A 15,538-nucleotide genomic window follows, 5' to 3' on the forward strand; every position below is an offset into this window, starting at 1 on the left:
TGTTAGTTTATTGGTGTCGGGGCAGGGACTGATTCCTTGATCTCTTAGGAAGACTAGATGGTGATAGTAATAGTGACTGGGACAATAAAAAGAAAAACAATGATAAGACTAAGACGTGGTGAAAAGCTGAAGTATATTGAGTGAATAGGGTTGGGTCAAAGTATGTGGAGTATTAGAGAAAACCTGGATTTAGATCCAAGTTCGCATTCTAGCTCTGTCATTGCTGTACTGTATAACCCCGGGCACAATGAAGATACTTTGAGATCTGAAAACTTCCTAGATACATACTAAATAGAATAATGTCGGTGATGTCTGCCTCACATTGACCTCTGGCTTACCCTGACCTCTGTAAGCCTTCCTCAGTCACCCCAGTCCTGTTCTGCTTCTCTGCTATTCTTGGCTGGAGCTCTCAGCCAGCCTGGTAGGAGCCTTCATACTCAGACCCAGAGCAGTGAGTCAAGAGAGAACGCATAGAAGGAAGTATCATCCAACCCTGTGAAAGATTAGACTGCTGCTGCTTTTTCCTGTATCAGAATTTTATCAGAAGCATGTTAGCTCTGCCTTGGCAGTGATTAGCCATGTTGTCATGTTTAAGAAATACGTTTTATTTATTTATTATTTAGAGTGCAGTTTTGTAGTTTGTAGATAAGATCCCACGACATTATTTCTTCGAATACCTCTAATAATATTTCAGTGAGTTCTGTAATTTGTTAGTGATTTTAGTTTTTAGCTTTAAGTTTCGCTTCTTGAAAATATTTGCGGAATTAAAAAATTCTATCCCTAAATTAATTTGTACCTAGGAAATTAATTTCTTGGTTGTGTTTATCCTTTTCAGTTAGGTGTAATCACCTTCATCTTATCTTTCCTACGTTCTTAGAACTAGATAATTTCATCACGACCACAGATTTATTAATATAACGTTATATAGAGCCTTCTGAGAGACCTCACTGATGCTTTTGTCATCTCAGTACAATTTTTAAAAGTGCTGATAAAAGGCACAGCATAGGGAATATAGTCAGTGGTACTGAAATAGTGTCACATGGTGACAGATTGTACCCACACCTCTAGTGAGCACAGCGTAACGTGTAGAGTTGTGGCATCACTGTGTTGTACACCTGAAACTAATATAACGTTGTATTAGCCAGCTATATCAAAACAATAATAATGTTTTTGATAAAAACTTCTAAATGCAAGGCACTGAACTGTCAGAGGTAATTGACATAGGGACTTAAATTCATAGAGGAGAAGGAAGAAGGAAGGAAAAACTCCTGCTCTTCCTGTAGGGTAGATATCAGGTTTAAGAGCCAAAAGAAAGGTATTACAGATTAGGGACATTTGCTAAGGGGAGGAGAACATTCAGTTCAGTAGTCTTATTATCTAGTGTAATTTTTTCACATTCACCTCCTCCAGCAAAAATCTATCAGTTGTGCTCTGCCTGCTTCCACTTAAACATTGTGGTGGCCTTTTCTTTTTTGGTCTCTTCTCAGTATTACATTTAAACTTTTAAAATTACTGACTACTGACATCTTTTTAATCTTTATCAGTTTTCTAGTTCTCCATTTATGCACTGTGATTTAATACTATGTAATGAAGTTGTATTATAACAAAAGCAATACATAATTGAATGGGAGATTATATGTATAAGTTATAAATGGTATACTCAGAAAAATAAAAGTTTTGGGGCTTGTCAAATAGTTTCATGGAGGAAGTCGGATTCTCAGTGAACATTGGAGAAAGCATACAGCTTAGATTGGCATTAAAACCGAAGGAAGTATTACAGGCAATAGGAAATAGCTTGCATTGAAGCATACCAGTAGGAAATGAGCTGGACAGGAGGGTAGACACAGAGAATAGAAGAGGACTGGAATGTGTGGTTGACTATAAGAGGACCTTGAATGGGGTTATCAGACTAGAGGTGATAAATACTATGGCATCAGTGACAATTCTGGAGGCATATGCTGTGTTTTAAGTGTGGCTTTGTAGGAAGTGGAGGTTGCAAGATGGGGGAAAATGGGGGAAGGGTAACCAGTTGTGTGACTTGCCGTAAGCCAGATGTGCTTTGCTAAGGCAATCAGTAGGATTTGATTACTTTTTGCTTTGCCATTTATATCTGGATATTTTGTCAGTTTTGATTCTGGCCATGTGATTAATACACAGAGAAGGTATGAAAGAAAAAAATGAGTATCACGGAGAAGGTGAGCTGTTTACATGAGGATAGTGAGTGCTTGAAAGTATGGGTCTGTTAGGTGTGAGTCTATCTGATACTTTGGGGAGCATCAGGAAACAGAGCTAGAAGTTAACCAGCCTTCTACGAAAGGGTCGCACGGGGCTGGGATGGTGAGGCCCAGAGGGGTGGGATGGTGAGGCCCAGAGGGGCTGGGATGGTGAGGCCCAGAGGGCTGGGACGGTGAGGCCCAGAGGGGCTGGGATGGTGAGGCCCAGAGGGGCCGGGATGGTGAGGCCCAGAGGGGCCGGGATGATGAGGATGGAGATGTGGAGTTGCAGGTTTGGGCTCAAAAGGAGATAAGGAGTCAGTGAAGAAAAGAAAACTTGTGAAAGTAGAACATTTTCTGCAAAGCTGTCAGGGGTTAGCGGCCTTTTTCATATTTGAGAATTGTCTTAATATTTTCTAAATAAAGGAAAAGTTATTCTACTTTTAACATCAGAAAGGGTCAAAATGTTAACAAGATGATCACTGTGATTTTTCTGTCAATACTCTATCAGTATGCACATGTCAAAAAAATTTAATTCTGATTTTTGTTTACCAGGTATTGACTTGTCATTTCTTTAGAACACAGTTACATCAAAGGAAAAATATCTGAACTGTGTCTAGAAGTCAGCAGAACCATACTCTTGTTGGACTTCTGATAAATTAGGTGTGAGATACCTAAATTGGGAAATTCACAATGTAGGGAAAATTATTTTCTTTAGTGATTTGAAAAAATCTTTTCCACTTAATTTTGTTAAAACTTTTTATCTTAGTTTTGGGGGTAAAGTCTAAGTAACACTGAATTGTAATTAGCTTATGAATTGATTTGACTATTCTAGGGTTCCTGAAGATACACATTTTAGTTGTAGTTCACTTGAAATCTGGCTTATACAGTTAATACGCAGTTTAAAGTCCTAAAATCAGGATTATCAGGTTCTGAATTAGGAGTTTGAATTAATAAGATTACAAGGCATTTTCATCCTGGTCGATTTTTATCACAGTTTTGAAATCGTACCTTTTTGTTTGCTTCTTCAAGCCAGAAAATTTCGGAATCAGGTAAAATCCTGTAAAATGGCTCATTGTACTTTGAACCTTTAGTCAAGGGAGTGACAATTATTGACAGATGGTTGGTAGAATGTTTCCCTTTTTTGGAGTGCCCTTTTTCTCATGATAAGTGCCTCACAAATTCATATTAGAAAAGCCCAGTATGCTATTATCAAACCCATTTATTATGTGAGTGCTGATACTGCTTTTGATATTGCATAGATGGGCCAGCACATGTTTATTAAACCAGAAAATTCATCTAGCTTGGATAAGCTTTTTGCTTTGTTCTCAGTTGTTGGCCACATTCATAAACAATGTGATATTTCTTTTTTCATCTTTAAGGATGATGCCTTTTGATGCTGAGTATTTTATGCCTGTGTGTGTGTGTGTGTGTGTGTGTGTGCGCGCGCACGCGCGTGCGAATGGAACATATACGAAAATTTCTAGTACTCTTTGCAGGCTTAGGATTTTACTTCTTGATTGTCTTGGCATATTTCCTTCAACACACACTTCTTATTCATAAGGTTACTCACTAAACCATGTAGTCCTTCCCTTTATTTTGAAACAGACAGGGGCCAAAGCCAAAATATGTGTTGATGAAAATGCAGTGTGTTTGGAGGGAGGGGGGTTGTGCTTCAATTGGTGCTTGAGTCTGTTGTATTTCTTTGTGGACATTTCACACCCTTTTCTTCCTGTTTCTCATGATGATGGCTTTATATACCTTTAAGAAATAAAATATGAGCTATAGGTAAAATAAATCATGATTAATGTTTTGTTTTGTTTTGTAAATATTCAGTCTTGCGTTTATGGAATTTCGTATAACTTTGTTACAGATTATGTTCTCATGCCTGTTGTGAACATGTAGTGGTTTGTACTTGGTGGGTTTTGTTACATGGTAGAGACTTTAAAATACTGCAGCAAATATGAATGTGCCAGGAAATTATTGTAGCATTTTAATTATCAATCTAGTTTATGTTAGGTATTTTACAACTTAATGTTAAAATTTGATGTTAACTGCAGTGCCAGAAGTCTAATGTTGGGACTTACTGTTTGTAAAACAGATTGGTTTTCATACAGTGAGTAGAACCTTATGTTGAAGGTACGAGTTAGAGAAACTTTTGGACTGATTATATTTTTTGACCTTAGTTTTTCCGTTGATTTGTCTTAGATCAGGGTTACAGGTGCAGAATTACTGTTTTGTGTATATTGCTAATAGTAATCATTTAAACAGTTTTTGGCAGCCTGGCACTTGAAGGCATTTCCTGTGAAATGATGCTAATGTGTATCTCACCACGCAGATCCTCAGTTTGTGGTCTGCCAGCTCAAGGTGAAGATCTATTCCTCCAATTCGGGACCCACACGACGGGAAGACAAGTTCATGTACTTCGAGTTCCCTCAGCCGCTGCCTGTGTGTGGTGACATCAAAGTAGAGTTCTTCCACAAACAGAACAAGATGCTAAAAAAGGTTTGCACTTTACTCGTAGTGGGAAAAATACCCGGACTCACCATACCTCGGACGGCGACCTTAGATCTTTTGCTTAAAATATTTGGTTAAGCAGAAATCACTTTGTAAGGAGAGATTATAAGATATATTTTATGACAGACATTCATGAATTATAATTGGTTTTCTGTTGAATCTGCACACGCTTTGCGTACTACAGCATTGATGAGCCATTCTGATGGTAAAAAGTCTTATTAGAAGGGAAAGTCCTTATGACATATTATAATTTGAGATGAACGTTCTTTAAGTTGGGTTATGCAGAGAAATTTTGTAAAAGTATTAAAGATTGTATACCCCATTAAATCAGTTATAATCCTTCTGGAAAGGATGAGCAGGCACTAAGAAATTAGCAAGGGGCTATCAGTTTGTAGAAGATTTAGTGTATATGTATAAATAAAGATGTGTTTCATGGTCTTGTGTAATGACACAAACCATTTCCCCCCCATTAGGGTTCATGGTTCCTGAGACCAGATCATTTTATATTTAACTTCCTCAAGTTTATCGAATATTTTGAATTTTAGATAGAAGATCAGTTAATATGCAAAGGAAGTAATAAAGAATGAAAACAATGTGGTATTAAATATGCAGGTTTAGGAAGTTAGTGAGGTTTGCGTCTTACTGAGCTATAATTAGGGAATGCGAGAGCTCATTCTTAAACTGTCTTGGCTTACAATACTGAGTGAACATTTAAGGTAAGTGTGCCTAAGGTGCAAACTTTTGGGGTAGTAGTGAACAAAAATACTACCTTTGTATGTTGGTACTGCTCATGGAACATGCTAGATAATGTATTGCCAGTCTTTAGACATTCTCAGTAATAGGACTGATTTGGTTTTCCTGATATTTAGCTTTAAAAAAAAAAAATAAGAGGAAGTTTCATTTATTACAAAAATTTTAAATTCTACTTTGACTTATCCAAAGAAATACAGTCTCCTATATCCAGAATCCACATAGCTGGGAATCCACATAGCTCTACAAAACGTTGAGCTGGTTTTCTTCCGCCAGAAACCCATTTCCTACCTATTCTGTATAAATGAAAAGTTAAATATATCTCAGTAACTTTGGAAAATTATTTTTCAATAATCCAGGAAGCATTAGCAAGTGTTTTAAAATTAAGGTAAGTATTTCTTTTCCTTCTATTTGTTATAAGACTGGCACACATAAAGTTTTATATTTTCTTTTGAAAACAGGCAGCTGCATCACTGTTTCCCTATACCTTTAGGAGTGCATAAGTTCTTATTTCAGTTATCGTCTGTACATTAATACATGCAGAATTTAAGATTAGATCATTATTTGTAATACGTCTGTATCTGGGATTACTTTATGTTTATTTCCATTTTATGTGATTTCCCCTACCTGTTAGAAATGTTGCTGTGATTTAAACAAAAACCGTTGTAGTGTAATCAGTTATCTATACAGAATCCCCACTTGTGGAGATTTAAATATTACTAGCTTATGTTCTTCTGACTCTAAGTAAATATGGATATAGTTACTAATTCAATGACTTTGCTAAAATAATTGCAATTAATATTTTTTAAAAGACTTATATATGACATTGCTAGGTATTGTTAAAAGATAAAAAGACAGTTTTAAATGTAAGATACCTAAAGGTCTTACCATCTTTCTGGGAAAATAACAGAACTTGAAGATAAATTAGAATAAAGGATTTAACCGGCAATTTAAATGAGATGAGATGCCACAAGGAGGCTGCGCATCGTTAACTGTCAGGTGACCCGTACAGGCCAACTTCCAGTAATTAGGAGAGGGGAGAGGGGAGAGAGAGAGCATTTTGTGTGTTGGTCAGGAAAGGCTTCAAGTCATGAACTTCTGGTGTGTTTTTGATTAACAAGACATCATATTATAAGTAAGAAGCGATTTTTTAAAAATAGGCATTTTATAACATAAAAAAAGTCAGAATTGCTGGTCTTCCTTCCCCCACGTTGTGAAAGTCTCCAAATGTACACTCGTACTGTCGTGTGAGGAACAGGAGCCACCTAATGTTTGTTTGTATTGCTTCAGAAGTAGAAATGTGCCCGCCTTGCTATCTTGAGAAGTCGTGCTGACTTTTCAGGAACGTTTATTAAATTCGTAATAGATAACTTGTTGAGACAGAGGAAATTAAATCCACTTACAATTTTTTTTTAAATACGTACATACATATGAACTCAAAACATTTCTTAAAGCTAACATTAGACAAGAAAGGTGATATTTTACTTAAGGCTTTAAAACAAAAGTAAGTTATTTTGGAACTTGTGGAGTTCCAATTTTGGTCTAAAATGTGAACAAAAGAATAATCTTACGTGAGTTAGATGTGGCAGATAACCCAGACTGCCAAGTTTTGTGTGTTTGTCTTTATTCAAAATAGCAAACGGCACGTGGCTTAGGTTACTGACTTCTTGGGGCAGATGTTTAATATAGGGGATATATTTTCTTCTTTAAAAAAAATTTACAATCTGTCTTTTTTTTTTTTTTTTTAAGGACAAAATGTTTCACTTTTGGGTAAATACATTCTTCATACCAGGACCAGAGGAAACCTCAGAAAAAGTAGAAAATGGAAGTCTATGTGATCAAGAAATTGATAGTATTTGCAGTATAGAGCGTGCAGATAATGACAAGGAATATCTAGTACTCACTTTAACAAAAAATGATCTCGACAAAGCAAATAAAGACAAGGCCAACCGCTACTTTTCTCCAAATTTTAAGGTCAGTCAAAAACATTTTGAGGAATTGTTGGGTGGTTCTGTGTATGTGTGTGTCTAATTTTAGGTGTATAGCTGGTGAAGGACTTGGCATGACTAAGTTTTAAATTAAGTACTATTCAGAAGCAATATTTACATATCAGTAACTTGAGTTTCTAACAAGGATGCACACAGAGTAAAGAAAAAAAAAGTATGTTTTTTTTTTTTCTTTTCTTAACCCTCTTCTGTGTGGTTGTTTGGTGAAATCTGAGGCAGGGGTTGGGAAGGGGAGTTAAGTTTAAGCAGGATGTGAAGTAGGACTGGGGGAAGAAAGAAGTAGAAGGGAGCTCAGTCATTTGGGAATGACTTCTAGGGAATGTTCTTACAATTCCTACCTTTGTCCCCTTCCCATATATTCTCAACTCCACAGAGTGATCTTAAAATAGATGTGATTGTGTCACTCCTGTTCATCCTTTTTAAAGACCTTGTGGTTTTTTGATAGGACCTACAAGGACCTACCTAATTCAGCACAGGCCTCCCTCCTACATCAGCACTAGCCATATGCCCCCTGCTCCCCGAGAGTCCCCCATTCTGGGCTGTCTTCAGTTCTTCCACAGGCTAAGCTCTCCTGCCTCCAGTCCTTTTGGTTCTTTTTTTCTCCGTGTACCTCTCAACCCTCTGCCTTTCCCCTGCCCTTCCCGCACTCGGCCTTCCTGTTGTAGCCTTAGCTTCGGTCTCTCGTGCCCTGGAAGGCCTTCGCTCATCATCCTCTGGTGTTAATCCCATTCTAAAACTCTGTCCGCTTCCTCATATTGTGGAAGTATTTGCTTCATTTACTTTTATCTATATGTGATGTGTGTGTGTATTTCTGCTCCTGTCTATAGATAAGAATTTTCTATGAAAAGCTGATCTATAAATATTTCCAAGTGGTTAGTTTGCCCTTTTTTTCTCCTTTCTTATTTCTTATTCTACTTGATCCTCCCCCCCCTTTATTTCACCATACCCTTCTCCTTTCTCTTTTAAAAAATTCTCTCTTCCTTGTTTTGCCTCATTCCATTTTTGTAGTATACAACAAGCCTAACTATAGCTTGTAAGTATAAGAATATTGCTAGTAATAATAAAAATAAAGGGGCTACATATTTTAAGTGAAAATAAATCCATTTTTAAGTGGCTTTAGATCTTCTATTTCTTTTAAGTGTCTGTAAGTGTCTTTTAGAATTCACGGGTTTCCATTGATGATGGTCTTTTACCTAGCGCTGTATTTTCCTTAATTACTAGCTTTTAGTGTGACTTCCTCTAGTTTTATTGTTTTCTGTTTTAATATCACAAGAATATGTATTTGCGATTACATATAGAAAGTATTTCAGTTATCAGTAAACAAGTACCATATCATGGTAAGTGCTTGTGAATAAATAAAGCGGAGATCATTTGGTGTGTGTTTTTAGGTGGATAGTTAAGAGAAGTCCTCTACAAGCAGGTGACATTTAATCAGGGCCTTAATGGAACGAGTGAGCTATATAAATATCTAGGGAAAGAGAGAAGGACAGAGACAGTTACAAAAGTCCTGAGACAGGAATAATTTGGGTAGTTTTGAGGAGCAGTGGAGGAGTCATTTTGACTAAAGCACATGAGTCTGCGTGTGAAGACGTTGGTGTGTTTTCAGCACAGGATGGATATAATCTGAATTTTGTCTTTAAAAGTTCATTCTGTCCACTCCTTCAAAATGTAGACTGGAGAGGAGAGTAGGGAGAGGAGGCAAGAACGGAGCTGTGAGGTGAGTTGAGAAGCTGTTGCTGTGGTTTAATCCAGTGGAGACGGTGCTTGCTTGGACTACCGTGGTGGCTGTGGGGCACAATGAAAAGCTGTCAGGGTGGGGACAGATGGTATTTTGGAGGTGGAACTGAAAGGAGTCACTGATGGAACGGATTTTGGGTGGAAGAGAAGAATTGATGAAGACTGTTGGACCATGGGGGAGGGGCTGCCGATTTAAGAGAATGAGCGAGGGGCTTCCTGCCAGATCTCCCCGAAGCCTCACATCCACCACCTACTAGATATGTGGCCTTCAGCAAGTTGCCTGAACTCTCTGGGCCTTAGCTTCCTCGCCTTTAAAACAGAAATACCTGCCTTTGTCGACTTGTTTGACAGTTAACTCGGCTGTGCCTGTAAAAAGGCCCTTGGTCCACTGTTCTGATCACTGTGTGATGTTCTCTCCTCATGGGAGGTTTTTAGGGCTGATGGGATCCTAAACATCATTGTTGAGCAGTATTTTTATGATATAGCATTTGTATTTGTTCAGTATCATTTGTATCAGAAAACATATTGAGGTTCAGACAGGTAGTAAGTGAAATGTTCTTTCGGAACTCAGCTCTTTGTACGTTGAATTTCGAGATGGAAAATACATTTTGTAAACTTGATGAACTTCAGGCTCAGTGCATTTCTTTTGTAGAATTACTTAGTCCGTGCTTGCAGCTTATGCTTATTAAAGACTAGTATTTTAACATTCCAGTATAACTTTTTAGTGTATTGTAAGAAAGAACATAGAGGGAATCTGAAGAAGAGGGTCATTTAAAAGGCAGCTGCCTTTTAAAGATCATATTTGTCGTAGCGCTTTTAAAAACAAATCTTAAATTACTTAGTAAAGATCTCTATTTTTTAAGATTAGTCAGATTTATGGATTTTTCCATTTAAACCTTCTCTTCTTTCTCCAGGTGAAGCTGTACTTCACAAAAACAGTAGAGGAGCCATCAAATCCAGAGGCTAGCAGTTCAACTTCTGTAACACCAGATGTTAGTGACAATGAACCTGATCATTATAGATATTCTGACACCACTGACTCTGATCCAGAGAATGAACCTTTTGATGAAGATCAGCATACACAAATTACAAAAGTCTGAATTTTTTTTTTTTTTATCAAGAGGGATAAAACACCATGAAAACAAACTTGAATAAACTGAAATTGGACCTTTTTTTTTTAATGGCAATAGGACATTGTGTCAGATTACCAGTTAATAGGAACAATTCTCTTTTCCTGACCAATCTTGTTTTACCCTATACATCCACAGGGTTTTGACACTTGTTGTCCAGTTGAAAAAAGGTTGTGTAGCTGTGTCATGTATATACCTTTTTGTGTCAAAAGGACATTTAAAATTCAATTAGGATAAATAAAGATGGCACTTTCCCATTTTATTCCAGTTTTATAAAAAGTGGAGACAGACTGATGTGTATACGTAGGAATTTCTCATTTTGTGTTCTGTCACCAACTGAAGTGGCTAAAGAGTTTTGTGACATACAGGTTCACATCCTACCCCTCTGCACTTGTGGCAACAGAGAAGTTTGCAGTTGGCTAAGAGGAGTTTCTCGAGGGTTCCGCTACATTCTCATGCATGTGTTCGGGTCGGGGATGGAGGGAGTGCTCAGAAAGGGATGGGTTTCACGCTGGACTCTGGACCGTATGCCGTCTCCAGCTATTTCCACACACCTTTCTTTAGCATGCTACAGTTATTAATCTGGACGTTTGAGGAATTGGCCGCTGTCACTGCTTGTTGTTTTGTGCATTTTTTTTTTTTTTTTTTAAGCATATTGGTGCTAGAAAAGGCAGCTAGAGGGAGTGAATCTGTATTGGGGTACAGGAATGAACCTTCCACAACTTGTTAAGAATCCACAAATGAAGGGATATAAAAATAATGTGGTCATAGATAAGAAACACAGCAACAATGACTTAACCATATAAATGTGGAGGCTATCGACACAGAATGGGCTTGAAACATTTTAAAAATTGACAATGACTTATTAAATATGTTTTCTCACTTGTAGTGACCGCTCCATCTCCTGTGTAATCAAGGCCAGTGCGAAAAGTCAGATGCTATTAGTACCTACATCAGTCGACTGCATACACTTACGTTATTAGTTTTCAATCATATACCTGCTGTGGATGCTTCATGTGCTGCCTGCAAGCTGCTTTTTTTCTCATTGAATATAAAATATTTTGTAATGCTGCACAGGAAATTTCAATTTGAGATTCTACAGTAAGCGTTTTTTTTCTTTAAAGATTTATGATGCACTTATTCAATCCGATAGCTGTCAGCCGTCCCACCCTTTTGACCTTACACATTCTATTACAATGAGTTTTGCAGTTTTGCACATTTTTTAAATGTCATTAACTGTTAGGGAATTTTACTTGAATACTGAATACATATAATGTTTATATTTAAAAGGACATTATTTGTGTTAAAAAGGAAATTAGAGTTGCAGTAAATTTTCAACACTGCACAAATAATAAGGCATTTACTTCTTCAGTAGAAATTGTCCCACATAATGCTTTTATCGATTTTTATTGAAAGAATAGATTTTTTTTCTTTTAATGTGCAGTGTTGAATCATTTCTTCATAGTGCTAGAGTTAGGACTAGGGCTTCAATTTCACTTCTTAAATATCATATATTTGATATGCCCAGACTGCATATGATTTTAAGCAGAATACAACTACTATTGTAAAGCTAATGTGAAGATGTTATTAAAAAGAAGTCCCCCCACCCCCGAAATTTGGTGTCTTTCAAATTGTACCCTGACCTTGAAACATTGAAATATCCAGCCAATTGATTTCTTAATGGTGTAAAATCTCATTTTCAATAACTTCTTGGTGCTGAAATTGTTCACTAGCTGTGGTCTGACCCTAGTTAATTTACAAATACAGATTGCATTAGGACCTATTAGAGCAGCATTTTTAGAGTTTGATGGTGAACAGATTAGGCAGAACTTCATCAAAAATATTCTTGGTATATATAATGTTGACATGTTTTCCATACCTCATCAGTTTCATTCAACGAATAAAAAATTTTTAAATTTTTAACAAAGCTCTTAGGATTTACACATTTGTATTGAAACATTGATATACAGAGAACTGATTGCTCACCAGTTAAATTGGTAAAGTTAGAGACAACTGTTGCTAAGATCTCAGCCTTGAAATTTATATGCCACCTTTTCTTTCGTAAAAGCTGAAAATTGTTGACTAAAATGAAAATCAACTATTCATGTTTTGATGATAGTTATTAATACTGTTATTTGTTACACTTTTGGGCACAGTATATATTAAAACATAACTTGTGTTGTTCCAATATGTAACATGGAGGGCCAGGTCATAAATAATGACGTTATAATGGGCTTTTGCACTGTTATTATCTTTCCTTTGGAATGTGAAGGTCTGAATGAGGGTTTTGATTTTGAATGTTTCAATGTTTTTGAGAAGCCTTGCTTACATTTTATGGTGTAGTCATTGGAAATGGAAAAATGGCATTATATATATATATATTATATATATAAATATATATTATACATACTACTCCCCTTTATTTCAGTTACCATCCCCATAGAATTTGACAAGAATTGCTATGACTGAAAGGTTTTTGAGTCCTAATTAAAACTTTATTTATGACAGTATTCATAATTAGCCTGAAATGCATTCTGTAGGTAATCTCTTTGAGTTTCTGGAATGTTTTCTTACTTAGACTCTTTGGATGTGCAGCCGCTTACATGTCTGAAGTTACTTGAAGGCATCACTTTTAAGAAAGCTTACAATTGGGCCCTGTACCATCACAAGTCCTCTGTAGCTCCTCTTGAACATTTTTTTTTGCCATAATTATTAAGGCGTAGTTGAAGAAATAGCATCACCATTCTTTGCTGTGGCACAGGTTATAAACTTAAGTGGAGTTTACCGGCAGCATCAGATGTTTCAGCTTTAAAAAGTAAAAGTAGGGTACAAGTTACATGTTTAGTTCTAGAAAATTTGTGCAATATGTTCATAACGATGGCTGTGGTTGCCACAAAGTGCCTCGTTTACCTTTAAATACTGTCAATGTGTCGTGCATGCGGACGGAGGGGTGGAACTGTGCACCGGAGGGCTCGAACTGCAGTGTCTGGCCCAGCTGCCTTCTACCCTGCCAGTTCAGAAGTTCAATCTGTTTCATATCGATTATATATACTAAAAAATTTCAGTCTGTTAAACAGCCTCACTCTGATTCAGCCTCTTCAGATACTCTTGTGCTGTGCAGCAGTGGCTCTGTGTGTAAATGCTATGCACTGAGGATACACAAAAAAATACGATGTGTACAGGATAATGCCTCATACCAATCAGATGTCCATTTGTTATTGTGTTTGTTAACAACCCTTTATCTCTTAGTGTTATAAACTCCACTTAAAACTGATTAAAGTCTCATTCTTGTCATTGTGTGGGTGTTTTATTAAATGAGAGTGTAACTTAAGTCGCTTAAATTTATTGAAATTTTAAATGATGGGCAGCCACATGTGATTAAGTTTTCTGTAAGTTTTCTTTTTCCTTGCTGTCCTGCAAAGCCTGCAGTTATAAAAACATGGGCCTTTGTCAGCTTGGGAGTAGAGTATCTGTCTACTCATGTTTAAGAGAGGCACTTTTTTTAGGGCCTTAGTCAGCACTTCATAAATTCTTTCAAGCACATTAAGTAGCATTCTAATCCTGAAAAAGTTCAGGATTCTTGAAAAGTTGCTGCCTTTTTTTCCCCCTTTTTCTTTTTCTTTTCTTTTCTTTTCTCTTCCCTTCTTTTTCTTCTTCTTCTTTTTTTTTTTTTCTACTAAGCCAGATGTCTGAAGATAGTTTCCCCAAATGGATTTCAGATTTCAACTTTGTGACTTTTCCATTCTTTGTGATTCTGTAGAGACTGCCGGCAACATATGGGAAGCTTCATCTACTCATTGTGACTTGTGCCATTTACAAGTTGATATTCCAGAGTAGTCTGAAAGACTTTGTGTACTTGAATTAATCTGGTTATTTCTAATGTTCTTCAGAGTTTAAAGACGAAGGCATATGCTTTCGACAATAAGTGAAAGTGTAGCTTGCACCAATGTTTTGAAAATAAAGCAGACCACTTAGGTAACAGCGGAATTTAATGTGATTTCAAGTTTACATTTTCTCACGTGACTTTTTTAAAAAATGAACGTGAATAATGTATCATCTAAACTATGAAAAGTGTGGGTATGCACACAGGTTTATTTTTTTACTTTTAGGTCTATTAAGCATGGACGAAAACTATACTGGGGTTTTAAATTACTGTGTTTTATAAGAAGATCTTGGTCATGTCTGAAAGCTAGGAATTTAATGGCAATTTTGTTTTTATTGCATGTTTTCACTACAGTGTAGTTTGAGCTAGTTTGGTTAAGTGAATGCCATCACCATTTCCATTGAGAATTAAAAAATCACCAGTGTTTAACATGCAGGCTTCTAAAGGCAGACAAAAAATCAAACCCTTAAATCTAATGAATTTGCTGCTAACGTCCCAACTGTTTTTGCTCTTTTATTCCTGCCAGATAAACTAGCCAGACATCTAAGACTTAGTCTTAAACGACGTAAGTAGAAGTTTTGATTTGGAGTGCCGTTAACTAGCACAGAGAGAAAGGTTTGTGAATGGAACAGTATAATCAGTCTAAACTGGTATAAGGACAGTATTTGAAACTTTTAAAGATGAAATGTTAGGGACTGGTTTTTCTATAGAAGTAGATTGCTGTAGGAAGCCTAATGATTAAGTTGCTTCTCCACTTTGTTGTTGTTGTTGTTGTTGTTGTTGTTGTTAATTTTGGAGCAAGTCTGTTCCTTTATAACCATGATCTTGCTATTTTTCCATCCTTCAAGAGGGCTTCCTCCTTACAAATGTATTAGAATGTAGGTAGCTAGACTTGGTAAAGTCACATTGGTTGGCCCAGGCTTTAAAAGCTTGTAATGTGAAGAAGACAGGAAAGGGCAGATAATTTCATTGGTGGTAATAAATACCCTTTGGTTCTTAAGTTAGCTATTTTGAGAATACTTTTCCATAGCAACAACAATAAAATAATCTCTCCTAGTTCCCCCGTGTGGAGACATGGCCATTATTGATTCTTCAGTGACTATACATTTTTTTCTGTATATTCATATATATATTTTCTTCAGTAATAAAATTTGTACTGTGCATACTCTCAAAGCCCATAAGGTTAGTATTTCTGACGTAAACTTACAGTATTCAGTTACATCAGAAAATAAGCAGTGAATTGATTCTTTCTAATGCTACAGATGCAGATTATATGCAGTTACTGAGAGCCCTTTCCAAGTC

General features: G+C 36.5%; 1 protein-coding gene across 3 annotated transcripts in view; it reads left to right on the plus strand.

Moving 5' to 3' along the window:
• PTEN (phosphatase and tensin homolog) overlaps positions 1 to 13,647 on the plus strand; it is a 92,062-nt gene extending 78,415 nt beyond the window's left edge. For all 3 annotated transcript variants that reach the window (XM_042909404.1, XM_042909405.1, XM_042909406.1), the window contains exons 6-8: positions 4,552 to 4,718; positions 7,230 to 7,454; positions 10,138 to 13,647. In XM_042909404.1, the coding sequence (XP_042765338.1) occupies positions 4,552 to 4,718; positions 7,230 to 7,454; positions 10,138 to 10,323 (578 nt within the window). In that variant the 3' untranslated portion in view covers positions 10,324 to 13,647. The remainder of the gene's footprint in view (positions 1 to 4,551; positions 4,719 to 7,229; positions 7,455 to 10,137) is intronic.
• Positions 13,648 to 15,538: the final 1,891 nt, after the last annotated feature.

The sequence above is a fragment of the Panthera leo genome, chromosome D2 (genome assembly GCF_018350215.1).
Source record: "Panthera leo isolate Ple1 chromosome D2, P.leo_Ple1_pat1.1, whole genome shotgun sequence".
In the NCBI taxonomy this organism is placed as follows: Eukaryota; Metazoa; Chordata; class Mammalia; order Carnivora; family Felidae; genus Panthera; species Panthera leo.